The sequence below is a fragment of the Neopelma chrysocephalum genome, unplaced genomic scaffold (genome assembly GCF_003984885.1).
Source record: "Neopelma chrysocephalum unplaced genomic scaffold, ASM398488v2 Primary Assembly neopelma1_286, whole genome shotgun sequence".
Lineage (NCBI taxonomy): Eukaryota > Metazoa > Chordata > Aves > Passeriformes > Pipridae > Neopelma > Neopelma chrysocephalum.
In genome coordinates, this window is record NW_020897948.1 from 1085103 (window position 1) to 1099265 (window position 14163).

At 58.5% G+C, this 14163-nt stretch overlaps 1 protein-coding gene across 16 annotated transcripts in view; it reads right to left on the minus strand.

Annotated features, from left to right (window-relative positions):
- EPB41L1 (erythrocyte membrane protein band 4.1 like 1) overlaps positions 1-14163 on the minus strand; it is a 68156-nt gene that overhangs the window by 22140 nt on the left and 31853 nt on the right. For 11 of the 16 annotated variants that reach the window (XM_027704671.1, XM_027704676.1, XM_027704670.1 and 8 more), the window contains 12 exons: positions 7955-8147; positions 7159-7323; positions 4537-4641; positions 4417-4459; positions 3683-3758; positions 3336-3554; positions 3160-3247; positions 2713-2865; positions 1887-1984; positions 1574-1749; positions 1004-1152; positions 468-503 (listed from right to left, as the gene is read on the minus strand). In XM_027704671.1, coding sequence (XP_027560472.1) covers positions 468-503; positions 1004-1152; positions 1574-1749; positions 1887-1984; positions 2713-2865; positions 3160-3247; positions 3336-3554; positions 3683-3758; positions 4417-4459; positions 4537-4641; positions 7159-7323; positions 7955-8128 — 1482 coding nt within the window. In that variant the 5' untranslated portion in view covers positions 8129-8147. Of the gene's footprint in view, positions 1-467; positions 504-1003; positions 1153-1573; positions 1750-1886; positions 1985-2712; positions 2866-3159; positions 3248-3335; positions 3555-3682; positions 3759-4416; positions 4460-4536; positions 4642-7158; positions 7324-7439; positions 7517-7954; positions 8148-14035; positions 14115-14163 lie in introns of those variants that run through there. The other 5 variants (XM_027704674.1, XM_027704672.1, XM_027704665.1 and 2 more) reach the window with 3 other exon arrangements.

Below are 14163 nucleotides of genomic sequence, written 5' to 3' on the forward strand. Positions count from 1 at the left end.
GCTGTGGGGAGCCCCAGCCTGGCTCTCATGGGGAGTGGGGGGCTGCAGGAGAGTGGAGCCACTAGGCAGGGCGGTGATGAGTCAGTTTGGGTCAGGCAAGAGCAGAGCGTGGGTCAGGGTGGCAGCGGGAGCGATGGGACCAGCTGCACAGGAGACACAAGGCAAGGATATGGCAGGGTCAGTAACACGAACAGAAGCCAGGTCACCCCAATGGGCCAAGGGCTCTCCTGCCCCTGGGAGGGCTCTTGCTCACAGGTAGGATCAGGACCACCTTACTTAGTGGGATAGAAGATGCCACGTGCGCTGGGCTGATCCCCAGCTGTCTGTTCATTGGGCTCCTCCAGCACCCAACCCCCTGCCCGACGCATCTTGTATTCCAGTAAATAGGGTGACACATGGAGTTGTTTTGGGAAGGATGGACAATATGATGCACCAATGAGGACTAAGATACTCCAGACAGAGAATACCTCCTGCTTGTGCCTGGGGGTTGTTTCGTGCTCCGGCTGGCAGCAAAGAGAGGGTTAAAAGTAACCAGCAGGTTACGAAGGAATTTGTCACAAACATCACAGTTAAGTTGATGGGCTGGTAGGGACACCCCCTCCCCTCGAAGTGGGGCTGAAATGGGCTGAGACAGCCCAAGGACCAGGACAGGCAGTGGGCGGGCTGTGCACGGGCAGTGGGGGGAATGAGCGGGCACCCATGTTCCTGGCCTGTCCCCATCCCCATCCCTGTCCCAGACCGGGACTGTTCCCAGATCTGGCCCTGTCTGGGGAGGAGCCTTTAGATCACCTGGAGGGCTCTGGGGACTCACTTCCACCAGTGGGGCCAAGAGCCATATCCCAGGGGTCCCACCAGCCTGGGGCTCAGCTGACACAGGCAGGGCTGCAGGGTACTGTGCACCGAGGTGACCCTTCCTGCCTGCAGCCCAGCCCTGCTGCCTGTACCTGGTCCCCTGTCTGCCTATCTCTCCACCCCCACCCTCCTCTGCCCACCTCGGCTGTACCTTCAGCTCCTTGATTTTCGTCGGGGTGGTCACCTCCTCATCTTCCATCTCAGACTGCCTCCTGCTGCCAAACTCACCGTCCTCGTCCTGCTTCTCACCCTCCGCCCCAGCATCATGGTTCTCGCTGACGGAGGCTGGACGCGAGAACTCTGCCCGTGGGGGAGAGCCTGGTCACTGCAGCCCTGCCACCCCCATTCCTCCCCTACTCCCCCATCCCCTGCCCCTACCCTGCCAGCTCTTACCTGGGGATCAAGGAGCCCCAAACACCCTGCAGCAGGGACAGATAGTCCCAGGTGTCCTAAGGCACAGGGAGCCGGGGGCAAGGTGTCCCCAAGCTGCCCAACCCCAGCCCTGCCATATCCCCCTGCTCACACACAATCTGAGCAACCACTTGGGGTGGGGACAGACCCTCTGCCATGGGAATGCAACTGGGGACAGCCCCCAGAAGGAAGCCCAATGCTGCTGTGACCCTGCTCAACTCAATGAGGCAAAGTAGAACCGAGCTGAGCAGCACCCCATTGCTCCCGCCAGCGGACCAATCTCCCTCCCCCTCCCCAATTTGGGGCATACCTCCATCAAGGCTGCGAGACATGGTGTACCGTTTGCTGGAGGAGCGCTCGAAGAACGGAGCTGGGCGGTCGATGAGGGCACTGGCCTGTCGCGTCTGCGCCTGCGTCCGCCCACTGTATCGAAACTTGGAGCCCATCACCAGGAAGCCCTTGGGGGGTGGCTCTGGGGACACCAGCCTAGGGGTCAGAGGGGAGGAGGGGCATCAGCAAACCCCAGTCAGGCCTCCCAGCACTGTGCCCCACATGTACCCACTGCAACAGAAGCAGAAGCGTGTCTACCTCCCAGAAGGGAAGCCTGGAGAAGGTGTCCTCACCTGAAGAAGGTGTGATGCTCTATGCAGACCTTCCAGAGCCGCTTGGCTGAGCGGTGGTTGGGCAGCTTGAAGCCAATGGTGCTCTCAAACTGTTCATACTTGGGAGAGATGGATATAGGCTGTTACCGGCAGATCCTGCCCTAGCGGACACGATGGGATAGGACCTTGCCAAAGCCCACAGGCTCCCCTGGCAGGAGCCATGACCATGCAAAAAAACCCCAAAAGTCTTCAAAGCTATGCTGGGAAGGTCCATGCCACCCAGCAGGGTGATGGGATCACTGCCCACGCCTCTGGCCTAAGCACTTCCCTCAGCTGTAAATGGCTTTTCAGTGCAAGATGAATTCCTCCAAGAAACAAAAGCTTTTACAGCTGTTTTGGTGTGAGGGTATCACTCTCCCTTTCACATGTGCTGCCATTCCAGCCTGCTGGAAGACGTGGGTGGAAATGCATTCTCCTACTAGTGCACTTAGAAGAGCAAAAATAAAGTCTGAAAATGAATGAAAAAATCTCCTGATGTTTTTTTTGTGAAGACATGTCAAAAATGGCCCTCAACTGCCCTTCCTGGGCAAACTCCCCACACCAGCAGGGTCATGGTGTATGTCAGGTAGGGATGGGAACCTGGGGTCCCTCAGCTGCTGAAGTCACGAGAGCATAGACAAGAAAATCCACGCCACAGGTGATGTGCTCTCTTGGCCAGTGTGGTCATTCATGTGGGACCCTTGGGACAGAGGCTGGAGCCAGGTGAGGACATCCCCACCATCAGCCCCAGTCCCACAGGACAAGCACCCTGCTGTGCCCCAGGGCTGCATGGGCACCTGGCACCCACCTCACCCGGGCGGATCTTGATGTAGAAGTTGCTCCTCTTGTAGGAAATTTTAAGGATCTTGGGCCAGGCGAAGCGGTTGATGCGCAGCCGGTCCCTGTAGATGAGGAGGCCATTGGCGCAGACGCCCAGCATGATGTCAATGCCCTCTGAGTCCTGGAGGAGGGAAGGGGACAGGAGGGAACAGTTCAGTTAGCGAAGCAAAAACCAGCCTGGCCAATAGTGCCGTGCTCCCTCCTGCTAGGTGCTACGGGGGCCCTGAACCCCAGGCTGGTGGATCTCTGGAGCTCCTCTGGTCCAACGTGGGGACACTCAGAGACACCTAGAGCCATGCCAGGAGTGTGTCCTCACTGAGCCTTCACTCTGGGAGGAAGGGGTGGGCAAGAGGGGTGTGCAGGAGCAGGGTGGGATGGTGCTGACCATGGCTCTGGGAGCCCCATGACCCCATACCTTGGCGTGGTGCAGGTCCACCCCGTACATGGAGAGCTTCTTGGCATTCTCCAGGAAGTGGACCTCTGCTTCCCCGGGGGTCATTCCGCTGCAGGGAGACAGAGAGGGGGACACGTAGGCAGGTGCCCCACCAGGTGAGGGTCAGCTCTCCAGTGCCATCCCCTCTTGAAGCTCACCGGTAAGTCTTGTGCAGCTCCATGATGCGTTCCTCCAGCTCCCGTGTCTGGTTGGGGGCGAAGCGGAGCTCGCTGACATAGTTGCCCACGTGCTCTTCGGTGTCGTGGTCGCCCAGCTCGGCCTGGACAGCGTAAGAGCCCAGCAGGGCATGGGTGACGAAGGAGCAGGGCAGGCGCCCCGTGATGATGTCTGCACGGAGCTGCAGGCACAGGTAGTATCTGCAGGAGGGGGCAGAGAGTAGGGTGAGGGCATGTGCCCCCTGAGCAGGCTGGGGTTACCTAGGAGGGAGACGTGTGCCGCTCAGTGCAGGCCGGGGCTCCCCAGGAAGGAGGTGTGTGGTCCCCACCTTGTGATGTCCTCTGTGAGCTGGGCAGGGTCTGGAGGGTAGAACTTCACAGTGAAGGCAAAGTTCCAGGGCCCACCTAGAGAGGGGAGAGGGCAGTCAGAACAGCACCCATGAGGCTGCACACAGGGTGTAGAAGCATCCATGCATCCCCTAAGCCTGGCACAAGGCAGGGACAGGGGGCTGCAGAAGCTGCTTGGAGCACAGTCCTTGGGACACCAGTATAACTTGGTTAATCCTTCCCAAACGGCTGGGGAGAGAAAAGCATCACAACTTCAGAAGCCATCAGCTCCTGATCATTATCACAGCATCACTGTCACAGCAAAAGCCTCCTGTGTCCCAGAAGATGACACCTTGGACTATAGCCCTTCTGCCATCCCAGCAATGCAACATCATGGGCAAAGGCCCCAGGACCTGTCCCAGCAAGGGCCCCCACTTTTTCCCCCCGTCTCTGTCCTCCCTGCTCAGGGCAAGTGGTGCTCAGAGAGGCACCATGTCTCAGCTCTGGTGGCACAGATGGGGTCCTTTGCCCCCCAGCGCCTCTCATGAGTAAGAGGAGAGGTGGGTAACACTTAGCTGAATGAGCATCAGCATCCCTGTCCCCAGGCCAGCTGGCAAAGGTCCTCTCCAGAGCAGGTGAGAAGGGGACACACTGTAGGACAGCCACAGCTGAGCTATCCTGGAGCTCCATGGGATACCCTAGGGCTGGGAAGGATGGACCCTCCCTGGGCACTTACTGCGGATCTGCTTCTTGATCTCCTTGGAGGGGTCCAACCAGTTCTGCAACAAGGAGACAGCTGGTCAGGGAGGTCCCCACCATGCAAGGGGCAGCTGTAGAGGGACCCCGCTGTGCTCACCTTCTGGCTGTCTGAGTCACAGAAGGTGAGGCCGAAGTAGTCCTTCTCCAGGAGGTTGAGGTGCTCGCACACCATGTCAAAGAGGACCTGGCCTCGGGCGTGTTTCTGTCAGAGACATGGAGAGGCTGACGGTGAGCTGGCTCAAGGGAGACCCTTCAGGTGACCCCTAAAAGGTGCTCTCATCCAGCAGTGGGTTTCACCATGCTCCATCCCCGCAGCCCTGGGATCACCTGGGCTTTGCACCACTTTGGGGACACCCAGGTGGTCCCTGGGCTGCAGGGATGGGCTGCTGGTGGTAGCAGTGGTAGGATTCCCAAGCAGAGCATGGACAAACGAGAGCCACCAAGAGCCCAGGCCATATGCAGCAATGGAGGGCACCCTCGGTATAAACGAATCCCAGAATGGTTTGCATTGGAAGTGACCTTAAAGATTGTCTAGTTTCACCCCCCTGACATGGGCAGGGACACCTTCCACTAGACCAGGTTGCTCTAAGCCCCATCCAACCCAGTCTTGAACACTTCGAGGGATGGGAATTCCCCTGAATTTCTCTTTGTTACTGGTGGCAGTGAGGCCCAGGCTCCCTCACGGACATTGAAGAACAACCCTTCCCACGTGTGTATCTCTCCAGTTTCCAGTCTGGCAGCTCCCATCTCCAATCTCCCCTCTCCAAGACATCTATTTACTGGAGCACCTTTACCAGGTGCCCCCTAGGATGGCAGCACAGCACAGCAAGCAGCACAGCACAGGCTCCTGCTTGCCCTCCAAAGCTTTTCCAGTACTTGCCATCAACTTTCCTGGGTCTTCTCCCTCCTTCCAACTTGGGTTTGAAGGCAGGGGCTCACCCATAGCACATGCTGGGGTGTCACACTGAACAGTTTTACTCCCCCATTTGATTTTGACTGAATTAAGGTTTAATTAAAACATAGGGAAAAGGCACAACTATTCCAACAGCGTCTGCCAGTAAAAAGAAGAAATGCAGCACTGGACTTTCTGCCCCTAACCCTGTCCTCTGTGCCCCAGATGGCTTTTTTGGAGAGTAGCACCTGTCTAAAACTTGACCCCATTCTTGGGCAATGTGGCAAGGGGTATTGCTCTGCTCTGCTCTGCCAGCACCTGTGACTTGAGATTCTCCTGGCATCCCCGTTTGGTTGGCTAGTGCTCTGGGAAGAGCCAGGGGAAGGATGACCCCACTGGAGCTCATGAGCCACCCTTGTGCCCTGTCAGCTCCCTGGGGTGCTCTGCTCCTTTCCTTATTTGGGAAGTCTTTTATCTTGCTGCCAACTCATCCTTCTACAGCTTTGTGAACAATTTTACCACTAAAGCGACAGCCAGGGCTGCTGGAGCACAGAGATCAAAGGCTCTGCCACCTGTGCCATGGGCAGGGACATACCCCCCAGCTTCCTCGGGGTGCTCCCTCCTCTCAGGCAGCCACACTCCCTACATTCATCAATCCCACGCAGCTGAGACCTGGATCAGCCAGGACCTGCATACAGATCTTCTCCATGCAGCCAGCTCCAAGCTACTGACAGCAAACACTCGTGTGCCTACTTCCCAGAGCAAGGGCAAAGGTCTCCCCGGAAAAGGCTCTCGGATTTCTGCTTCTGAACAACCTCAGCTTTTCATTTTTAAGCAAAGTTGCTAGTCCATAAAAACATCCCTCCCTCCCTCTGGGCTCATGGTGCACGTTGGAGCAGCGCTGCCTTCCCAGCCTGCAGGCAGGAGACAGAAGGAAGTGCTGGAGATGGAACAGCTGCTCCCTCCGTCCCTCACTGCAGGCACTGCCAGGCACCTCTCCCCTCCATTCCTCCCTGCAGGCACTGCCCAGTGTCTGTCCCCTCTGTCCCTCCCTGCAGTGACACCCACTACCAGGGAACAGTGCACACCCACGTTCACTCATGCATGCCCATGCCATGTGCCTGTGATGACGCCTAACGAGTGGGTGCCCTCAGACCCAGAGCAGGGTGCTGGACCACCTGCCTGTGCACCCTGCCCTGCCTGCATGCACGAAGATGCAGCCACAAGGACGTCCACATGTGTTCACCCTCATGTGCACATGCACACACGTGACACTACCTCGCCGTGTGCTCACTGGCCCTCCAGGTCCATGGGGACGAACAGAAAGGGAGAAGAAGATGAACACAGAGAAGGTGGACACAAAACCACCTGGGGCAGCCAGGAGGGCCCCTGCATGTCACCTCCTCTGCACCAACACATGTACAAATACCCGCGTGCACACACAACCCCTGCACACACGGGACAGCCAACACACTGTGCTCTGGAGGTGCCGCAGCCGGGCTGGCACTGGGTGTGTGGTGCACACACTATCAGGCAGAGCTCTACCCCCAGTTTCCAATTTAGACATTGTTTTTTGTTGTGAGTAGCTGCCAAATTTGTCTTCGCTGGGCTGAAATTCCCTGCTGGGGTCTGTCTTTCCAGATTTTTATCTTATGTTGAAATTTCAACTTAAATGGCTATTTCTGTGGATACTTCTCCCTAGGAGAGAGGTACTACAAAGCTACTTGCAAGAACCCTGACATGGGGACTCACTGGGCTGGGCAGATTCCCTGGGCTGAGAGTGTCCCCTCCTTGGTGCTAGCACAGTCCCTCAAAGCCAAGACTCACCTCCACCTCACACTCATACTCGGAGGCATCAAGCAGGGTCACCCTGCACAGGGCACTCTTCACTTTCTTGGTGGTTTTCTGGGGTGACTTCTGGGTCTTGCTGGGGGTTGTTTTGTCAGAGAGCCCATCTGTCTCACTGTAGTCCTTGTCCTCCATGTCTGTGCCCTGGAATGGGGAGACACAAAAGGTTACCTGGCACCACCACCAGGATGGACACATAGAGGGGGAAAGCCCTCCACAGCAGGCAGAAGAGGGCAGCTGGTGGCAGGGAGGCTGATGACCTCTTAGGAGTCCTCAGTCAAGCCTAGTTTTCCCAACCCACACTGCCAGCACAAGCCAGGTCCCTGGAAAATGGACACCTGGCGTCAGTTCAGCACCCAAAACCTCCTTGCCCAACAGCTCAGCTCCCTGGCAGCTCTGCAGCCATTAGCGGGTGTGGCCGCTGCTCCCAGCCCTGCCCAGGGCAGCTCAGCAGGGGACACGGGACCACTTACTCCCTCCCTGTGCCCCGACCTGCACTGCCATTCCCAGCCCCGTCAGCATTCCAGGCTGCCGGCCTGGAAGGAGCTGTGTGGGCAGCCGTGCAGGCACCTGGCAGAGCCACCACCACCCTGGCTGAGGGGGCTCCCCTCCAGTACGTTCCCCTCGGGCACAAGGGATGTGTCCACTTCACTGGGCTCCTGCAGCCCCCGCACCGCAGCAAGGCCGCAGTGAGGGACAGCAGTGAGCGGTGGCACGCCCTCTCTGCTGCGCCTCCCCTCCTGCCTCTCGTGGCACCCGGCTGTCACCCACTCACTGGCTCCATATTTCGGGCATCGGACTGTGCCCCGGGCTTCTCGTTGGCGTCGCTGTCCCGGCCGGCGGGGTTGGGGGCTGCGGTGGGGCCGTGGGCAGCCGCCTCCAGCTGCTGCTGCGGAGCCTCTTCCTGCGCATTCCTCACCTCCGACCCGGGGCCCGTCTCCGTTGTCATGGCTGCTGGTCACCCCGCTCTGCCACCGCCACCCGAGGAAGAGACAGGAGGGGTCACTGGGGTCACACGGGCATGGACGATGTTGGCTAGGCAGCCAGCAGCTGGGATGCCCTGGCTGCACGGGAGCCTTGGGACAAGCCCATCTCCGCCCCACTGCCTGCATGCATGGATCCGCTGCCAGACCCCGGCTCGCTGTCCATGCACAGATCCATTGCCAGATCCCAGCTCCCTGTCCTTGCATGGATACTCTGCCAGACCTCGGCTCCCTGTCCACTCATGGATCTGCTGCCCAGTGACAGGGACCCACCACAGGCAGGGCTTGGCTCATGCCCCATCTCTGCACTCACAGCGGGCAGTGAGGCTGCCCTGACCCCCTGCTCCCCCCAGCCCTGCGCCCGTAGGTACCTTCACTCATGTTTTTTAGGAGCGGGAGGAAAAACGAGGCTGTGAGTCAGGGGAAAGCCTGCACTGACACAGGAAATGACAAACATATTCCCACGGTCGCCATGGGACCCTGCAGAGCAGTGGGATTCCTGCCTCCAGCCCCAGCTGCCTGTCCAGTGCATGATGCAAAAACAAACCCAGGGCCAGGAACAGCGAGGGGAAGGCACTTTCCATGCCAGGGTGCTCAGCAACATGTTTTTAGAACTTTTATGTTTTTGAAACCTTTTATGCCAATGTAGTGTGGGCTGGCAAGAGCTCCTGGGATGATCCATGCACCAAGGTCATCGAGCACCCTCTGGACCATCACCCACCCGTCACTCAGGCTGCTCAGGCCCCACCAGCTCCCCATCAGTCCGTGCAAGATCTGCTGGGATTGCCTCCATTGGAGTGTCCGCAGGCTGTGGCTGGACGAGCAGCTCAATCAGAGCATCTCCCTGTGGTCACATCACCCACCCTGCCCATGGAGCAGCCACACCAGCAGCCCTGAGTAATGCCTGCAGCACCATAAGACCTGCACTTTTGTGGAGTGTGTAAGCCCACACAGGATATTTCTGATTCCCATTCCAATTCCAACCCCCTGCCATGGGCAGGGACACCTTCCACCAGACCAGGTTGCTCCAAGTCCCATCCAACCTGGCCTTGAACACTTCCAGGGATGGGGCAGCCACAGCTTCTCTGGGCAACCTGTGCCAGGGCCTCACCACCATCACAGGGAAGAATTTCTTTCCAATATCCAATCCAATCCTGTCCTCTGGCAGTGGGAAGCTATTGCCCCTTGTCCTGTCACTCCAGACCCTGGTAAAAAGTCTTTCTCCATCTTTCTTATAAGCTCCCTTCAGGCACTGGAAGGGGCTCTAAGGTCTCCCTGGAGCCTTCTCCAGGTGAACACCCCCAGCTCTCCCAGTCTGGCTCCAGAGCAGAGGGGTTCCAGCCCTTGGAGCATCTTCGTGGTCTCCTCTGGATTTGCTCCAACAGGTTGATGTCCTTGTGCTGAGGACCCCAGAGCTGGAGGCAGCACTGCAGGTGGGGTCTCACCTGAGCAGAGCAGAGGGGCAGAATCCCACCCTCACCTGCTGCCCACAGTGTGGGATGAGCCCAGGGCTGGTTTCTGGGTACCAGCACATATGGCCAAGTCACATCTGATTTGTCACCCACCAGGACCCCCAAGTCCCTCTCCCCAGGGCTGCTCTCAACCCACCCAGCCCCCAGCCTGTGCTGATGCTGGGGGTTGCCCTGACCCAGATACAGGACCTTGCACTTGTTGAACTGCATGAGGTTCACATGAGCTCGCTCCTCCTGCCTGCCCAGGTCCCTCTGGATGCCACATCCCTGGTGAATCTGCTGCACTGCTCAGGCTCAGTTTGGTGTCACCCACAGACTCGCTGACCCTCTGTTACAAAGCAAACCCATCCCACACCACAGCTCCTGTCCCTCCACTGCCCTTCAGGTGTCCTCAGCAGTGGGAAAATGTGAAACCTTACCCAGAAAAATGGCTAAAACTGACTCCAGGGGTGAGAGGGAACAGAGAGGAGGTGACAGAGAAGACAGAGGAGTCAGCCTGTGCCTCCTGCCACCAGACTCGGCAGTGCAGGATCACCTGGGAGCATCCCCCTTCCATGCACGCAGGTCAGTGACACTGCTGCTGGCCATGCTGGCTGCGTGGTCACCACAGAGGGACTCTGTTCACACCAACAGGCCCAGGATTTCACCACCCTGTCCCAGGGCCACACTCTTCTGGCCACGACAGGCAGGACAACCTGCCACAGACCCCTGAGCAGCATCAGCTCAGCTCCTCCTGACAGACCCCACTGCTTGGCCAAGGGCACCAGAAGCTTTCAAGGATCACCAGTGGTTTGGTTTTTTCCACAGAGGAAACAGGGCTGCTGTTTTTCCACTGCAAATTCAAGCAGTTGCATGCTCCCAGCTCCAATCCCTGTGTGGATCATTCCTAAGTGCTTCTGCCTGGATCTCAGTGTGTGAATTTTTTAATCAATATGAAATCTCTAAAATTATAACCATCCCTTCAGGCAAAAAACACGCTGGGTTTTTCACTCAAGGTTTCTAAACTTTCTTCCAAACTACTTTTTCTCTGCAGTGGGAAGCATTGATCCCTAAGGAAATGAGGCCTTTTTTAAGGGTAGCAGGCTAGGAATTTATCCCATCTTGCCCAGCCAGACCTACTTTTGCATATTAAGCTCCAGTTCCAAGCAAGGAGCCTGACCTAGGGACCCTGACTACCAGCTGAAGCCTGTGAGAGCACAACATAGCAGTGCCAGGGTGGCAGAGCCCTGGTAAAGGAGCCTGGCAAAACCCCAGGGACCATCTCCCTGCTCGCACCATGACCTTGCTTCTCCTGCCACCCTGCTTTGGAACCCTGGCCATTGTCCCCCTTCCCTGGTCCCAGTAATTCCCACTGCACGCTCTTCCCTCCTGCAGCACCACGTGTCTCTGTGCCTGGGCAGAGACACAGGGCTCTGTACAGCCACAGAGGAAACCCCAGCCCCGATGGATCCCAGTCCAGAAAGGGCCCATTGAGCCCATCCCTGTGGCATTGCTCCTGCCCCAGCAGTGTGGAACACAGGGGGGAGGATCAAGCCCCTCCAAACTTTGGATGGGCTCAGGAGGAGCAGGGAGCCCCTCAGTCTCTCACCTTGCAGCCACGGTGGGGAGACTCCAGTCCCCACACAGGGTCATTGCTGGGGTACGAGGGTCAGGGAGCTGCCCCAAGGGAGCTGGGGCTGGCAGTGGGGCAGTGGCCCTGGGCATGACACTACTGCAGCTGAGCCCTGCAGCTGCACAGCCCCAATGGAGGGGCCACACTGGCACCGCCACACTCCTGTGCACAGCCACAACGGCCGCATTCAGGGGCTGGTGGGCGTGGGTGCCACAGCCGTGTGGGCAGTGCTGCTGCTCAGGGTTCCCTGCCCGCAGTGGGGCTGAGTGGAGAGGTCGGGAGCACGGAATCAGGGCTCTGCCAGCACTGCCACTCACCCCAATGCTACTGGGAGCCAGGGGGCTCAGGGCTGGCTGGCACTGAGGGTCAGCACCAGCCTGGCAGCACCAAGCCCCTGGGGACGGTGGCACCAGCCCCTAGAGCTCTGGCCAGCAGTAGGATGCTGCCACCCTCCATGGAAGCCTGGTCATCTGCTCCCGGGGCTGTGGGAGGACACCAAGGCCAACATGACCACCACCACCCCAGCTGTCCCTTGTGCCAGGGAGTGTTCAGCACCCTGAGGGCACCTGCAGGCTCTGAAGGGACCTGAGATTCACAGTGAGGCAACCACTGCAACCTGCCTCAGCCCCTTCACCCCACTTTTTTCCCTGTGGCCTTTTCTGTGGCATTCGAGAGCTCCAGAAGCAGATGTTGGTTATCATGGGAGCAGCTCTGTGGCTCAGGCAGGAGCTGCCCCTGATGCGGAGGTGGCAAGCAAACCTCAGACAGCACACAGCAGCTGTGGAGTGCTGCCCATCACACAGCACCTTCTGGATGCAGAACTCAGCTTCTGCTGCCCACCCCATGCAGGAGACTCTGGTGTGGGGGACCATGGGTTGAGAAAGGACACAGGTCCCAGCGTGCTGCCAAAAGGATAATTTCACTGACGATTTCCACCACAAACCTTTAAAAGAGGTTTACACCACAACTGCAGTGAACTGGGTAGAGACAAGTAGAGATGCTGTCCCAAATAATTTTTTTCTAAATATTTCCCACAGAAGGAGCAGGACCCAATCCCGTTGGGTGCCAGCCTTTACCAGGCTGTCCCAGCCCTTCCCAGTACCTAGCCTTGCTCGTGCATGTCCCCTCGGGAGTGCAGCCAAGGCTGGAGCAGCTCCCATGCTGAGGCTGGCAGCTGCCTGGCAGCAGCTGGAGAAGGCAGGAGGCAGCGGACACTGTCCCCCCAGGCCCTTCCCTGTGCAGGATGACGGCCAAAGGGCTCCTCTGCACCCACTGGCCCTGGTGCCATGCACCCAGTTTTCAGTAAGGCCATGTTTTCAGCACAAGCCCAGTTTCCAGCAAGGGCTGGCTCAACTCTGCTGCTGCTGGACCCCTATGGACTGGGGGCTGTTCTCCTAAGGGGAAATGGCTGGAGCCGAAAGGAGCTCCAGGCTACTGGAACAGGCAGTGGGAATGGCGACTGCAAAGAAAGCCTTAGCAGGATCAGAGGCAGACCTGCTTGTCAAGCCTGGAATCTCCTCCCCTCATCTCCCTGCCTGCTCCTCCTTCCCTTGGTGTTTTCCTCTTCCTCCCCCTTCAAGCCAGAGTATGGATTCACAGCTTTCCCAGATGCTCTGCCCCAGCACTTCCCCAGCACATCCTGCCTCCAGCATCCAAAATGCTCCCCACTCAGAACCTTCCCTTCCCTGCCACCTCCAAGCCGGTTTTGCTGCAGCCTGCTCTCCCCTTCCCCTGCCCAGTCACTCCCAGCTACCAGGATGGTTTCCAGGGCTGACCATCCCCTTTTGCTACTTGGCTCTGTTTCCCCCCCCCACTCTCTGCTGAGGCTGCTGCCCATCCCTGAGGTTTAACCTCTGGACCATCACAGTCCTGGGCAGATCCTAGCTCCATGCTGAGTGCCTGAACGGGGCCTTGCAGGCTCTAGCATAACTAGGGTGCACAGAGCTGGATGACACCCCAGCACCCTCCTGCCTCACCACCACTGAGGGCCCATAGAGTGCTGTGCTACACAGACAGACGGAGATGAGGAGCACCCTGCAGGGGTGGCAGTGGCTGTGTGACAAAGGTCAGGGGGTCCAGGTACTTGCCAGCCCCCAAGGACAGAGGTGCTCACCAGGGCTGTGGCACCCAGCACCCCTGACAGGGCAGGGGCTGAGCTGGCAGGGGACAGGCAGGACAGGAGCACAGGCAGTGCCTTGCAGCCATCCTGGAAAACAGAGAGGAGCCTGGCGAGGAGTCCTGGGGATCCTCTGGGGACACAGAAAGAGCAAACAGGGAAAGTAGCCCCAAAGCCCTGGCAATATGTGGCACCCTGAGCCCCACTGCCTCTTCTGAGCCCTGCCGCCAACCTGAGCCCCGCTGCCCCCCAGCACTTACCCCCTGGCACAGGACATGCAAATCCCCAAAATACTCTGCAGTGAAGCCCAGCTCTCCTGTGCTGCTCTGCAGCAGGGCCAGAGAATATGAGCTGTTTATGGTGAAGCAGGGGGATCAGAAACAGGGAGTATCCCCAGCTCCTGAAGAACGAACCCTGCTTATCCTCACCGGTGACTGGCAGAGGCAGAGATCCGCAGTGCCCTGAGCGGTTTCCCAGCTGTAAAAGTGCCCTGTCATAGAATCACTAAGTTTGGAAAAGACCTCTAAGAGCAAGTCCAACCATCTCCCCTCCCAGGCTCCAGGACTCGCATCCCACCCAGCTCTCCCCAGGGCACCCACTGCTGGCTAAAGCCCAGAGCATCAGCAGCAGTGCTGAGCACTCCGCAGTGGCTGTGTCCGCGGTGGGGCCCTACCTTGGTGCAAGCTCCCCATGGCTCCAGCATGGCTCATCCTGCTGGGCTGTCGCTGCGTCCGAGGCAGTGCTTTATACAGGGCCGCCTCTTCCCACCCCCCGCGCAGTGACGGATGGATGTGCACTGCA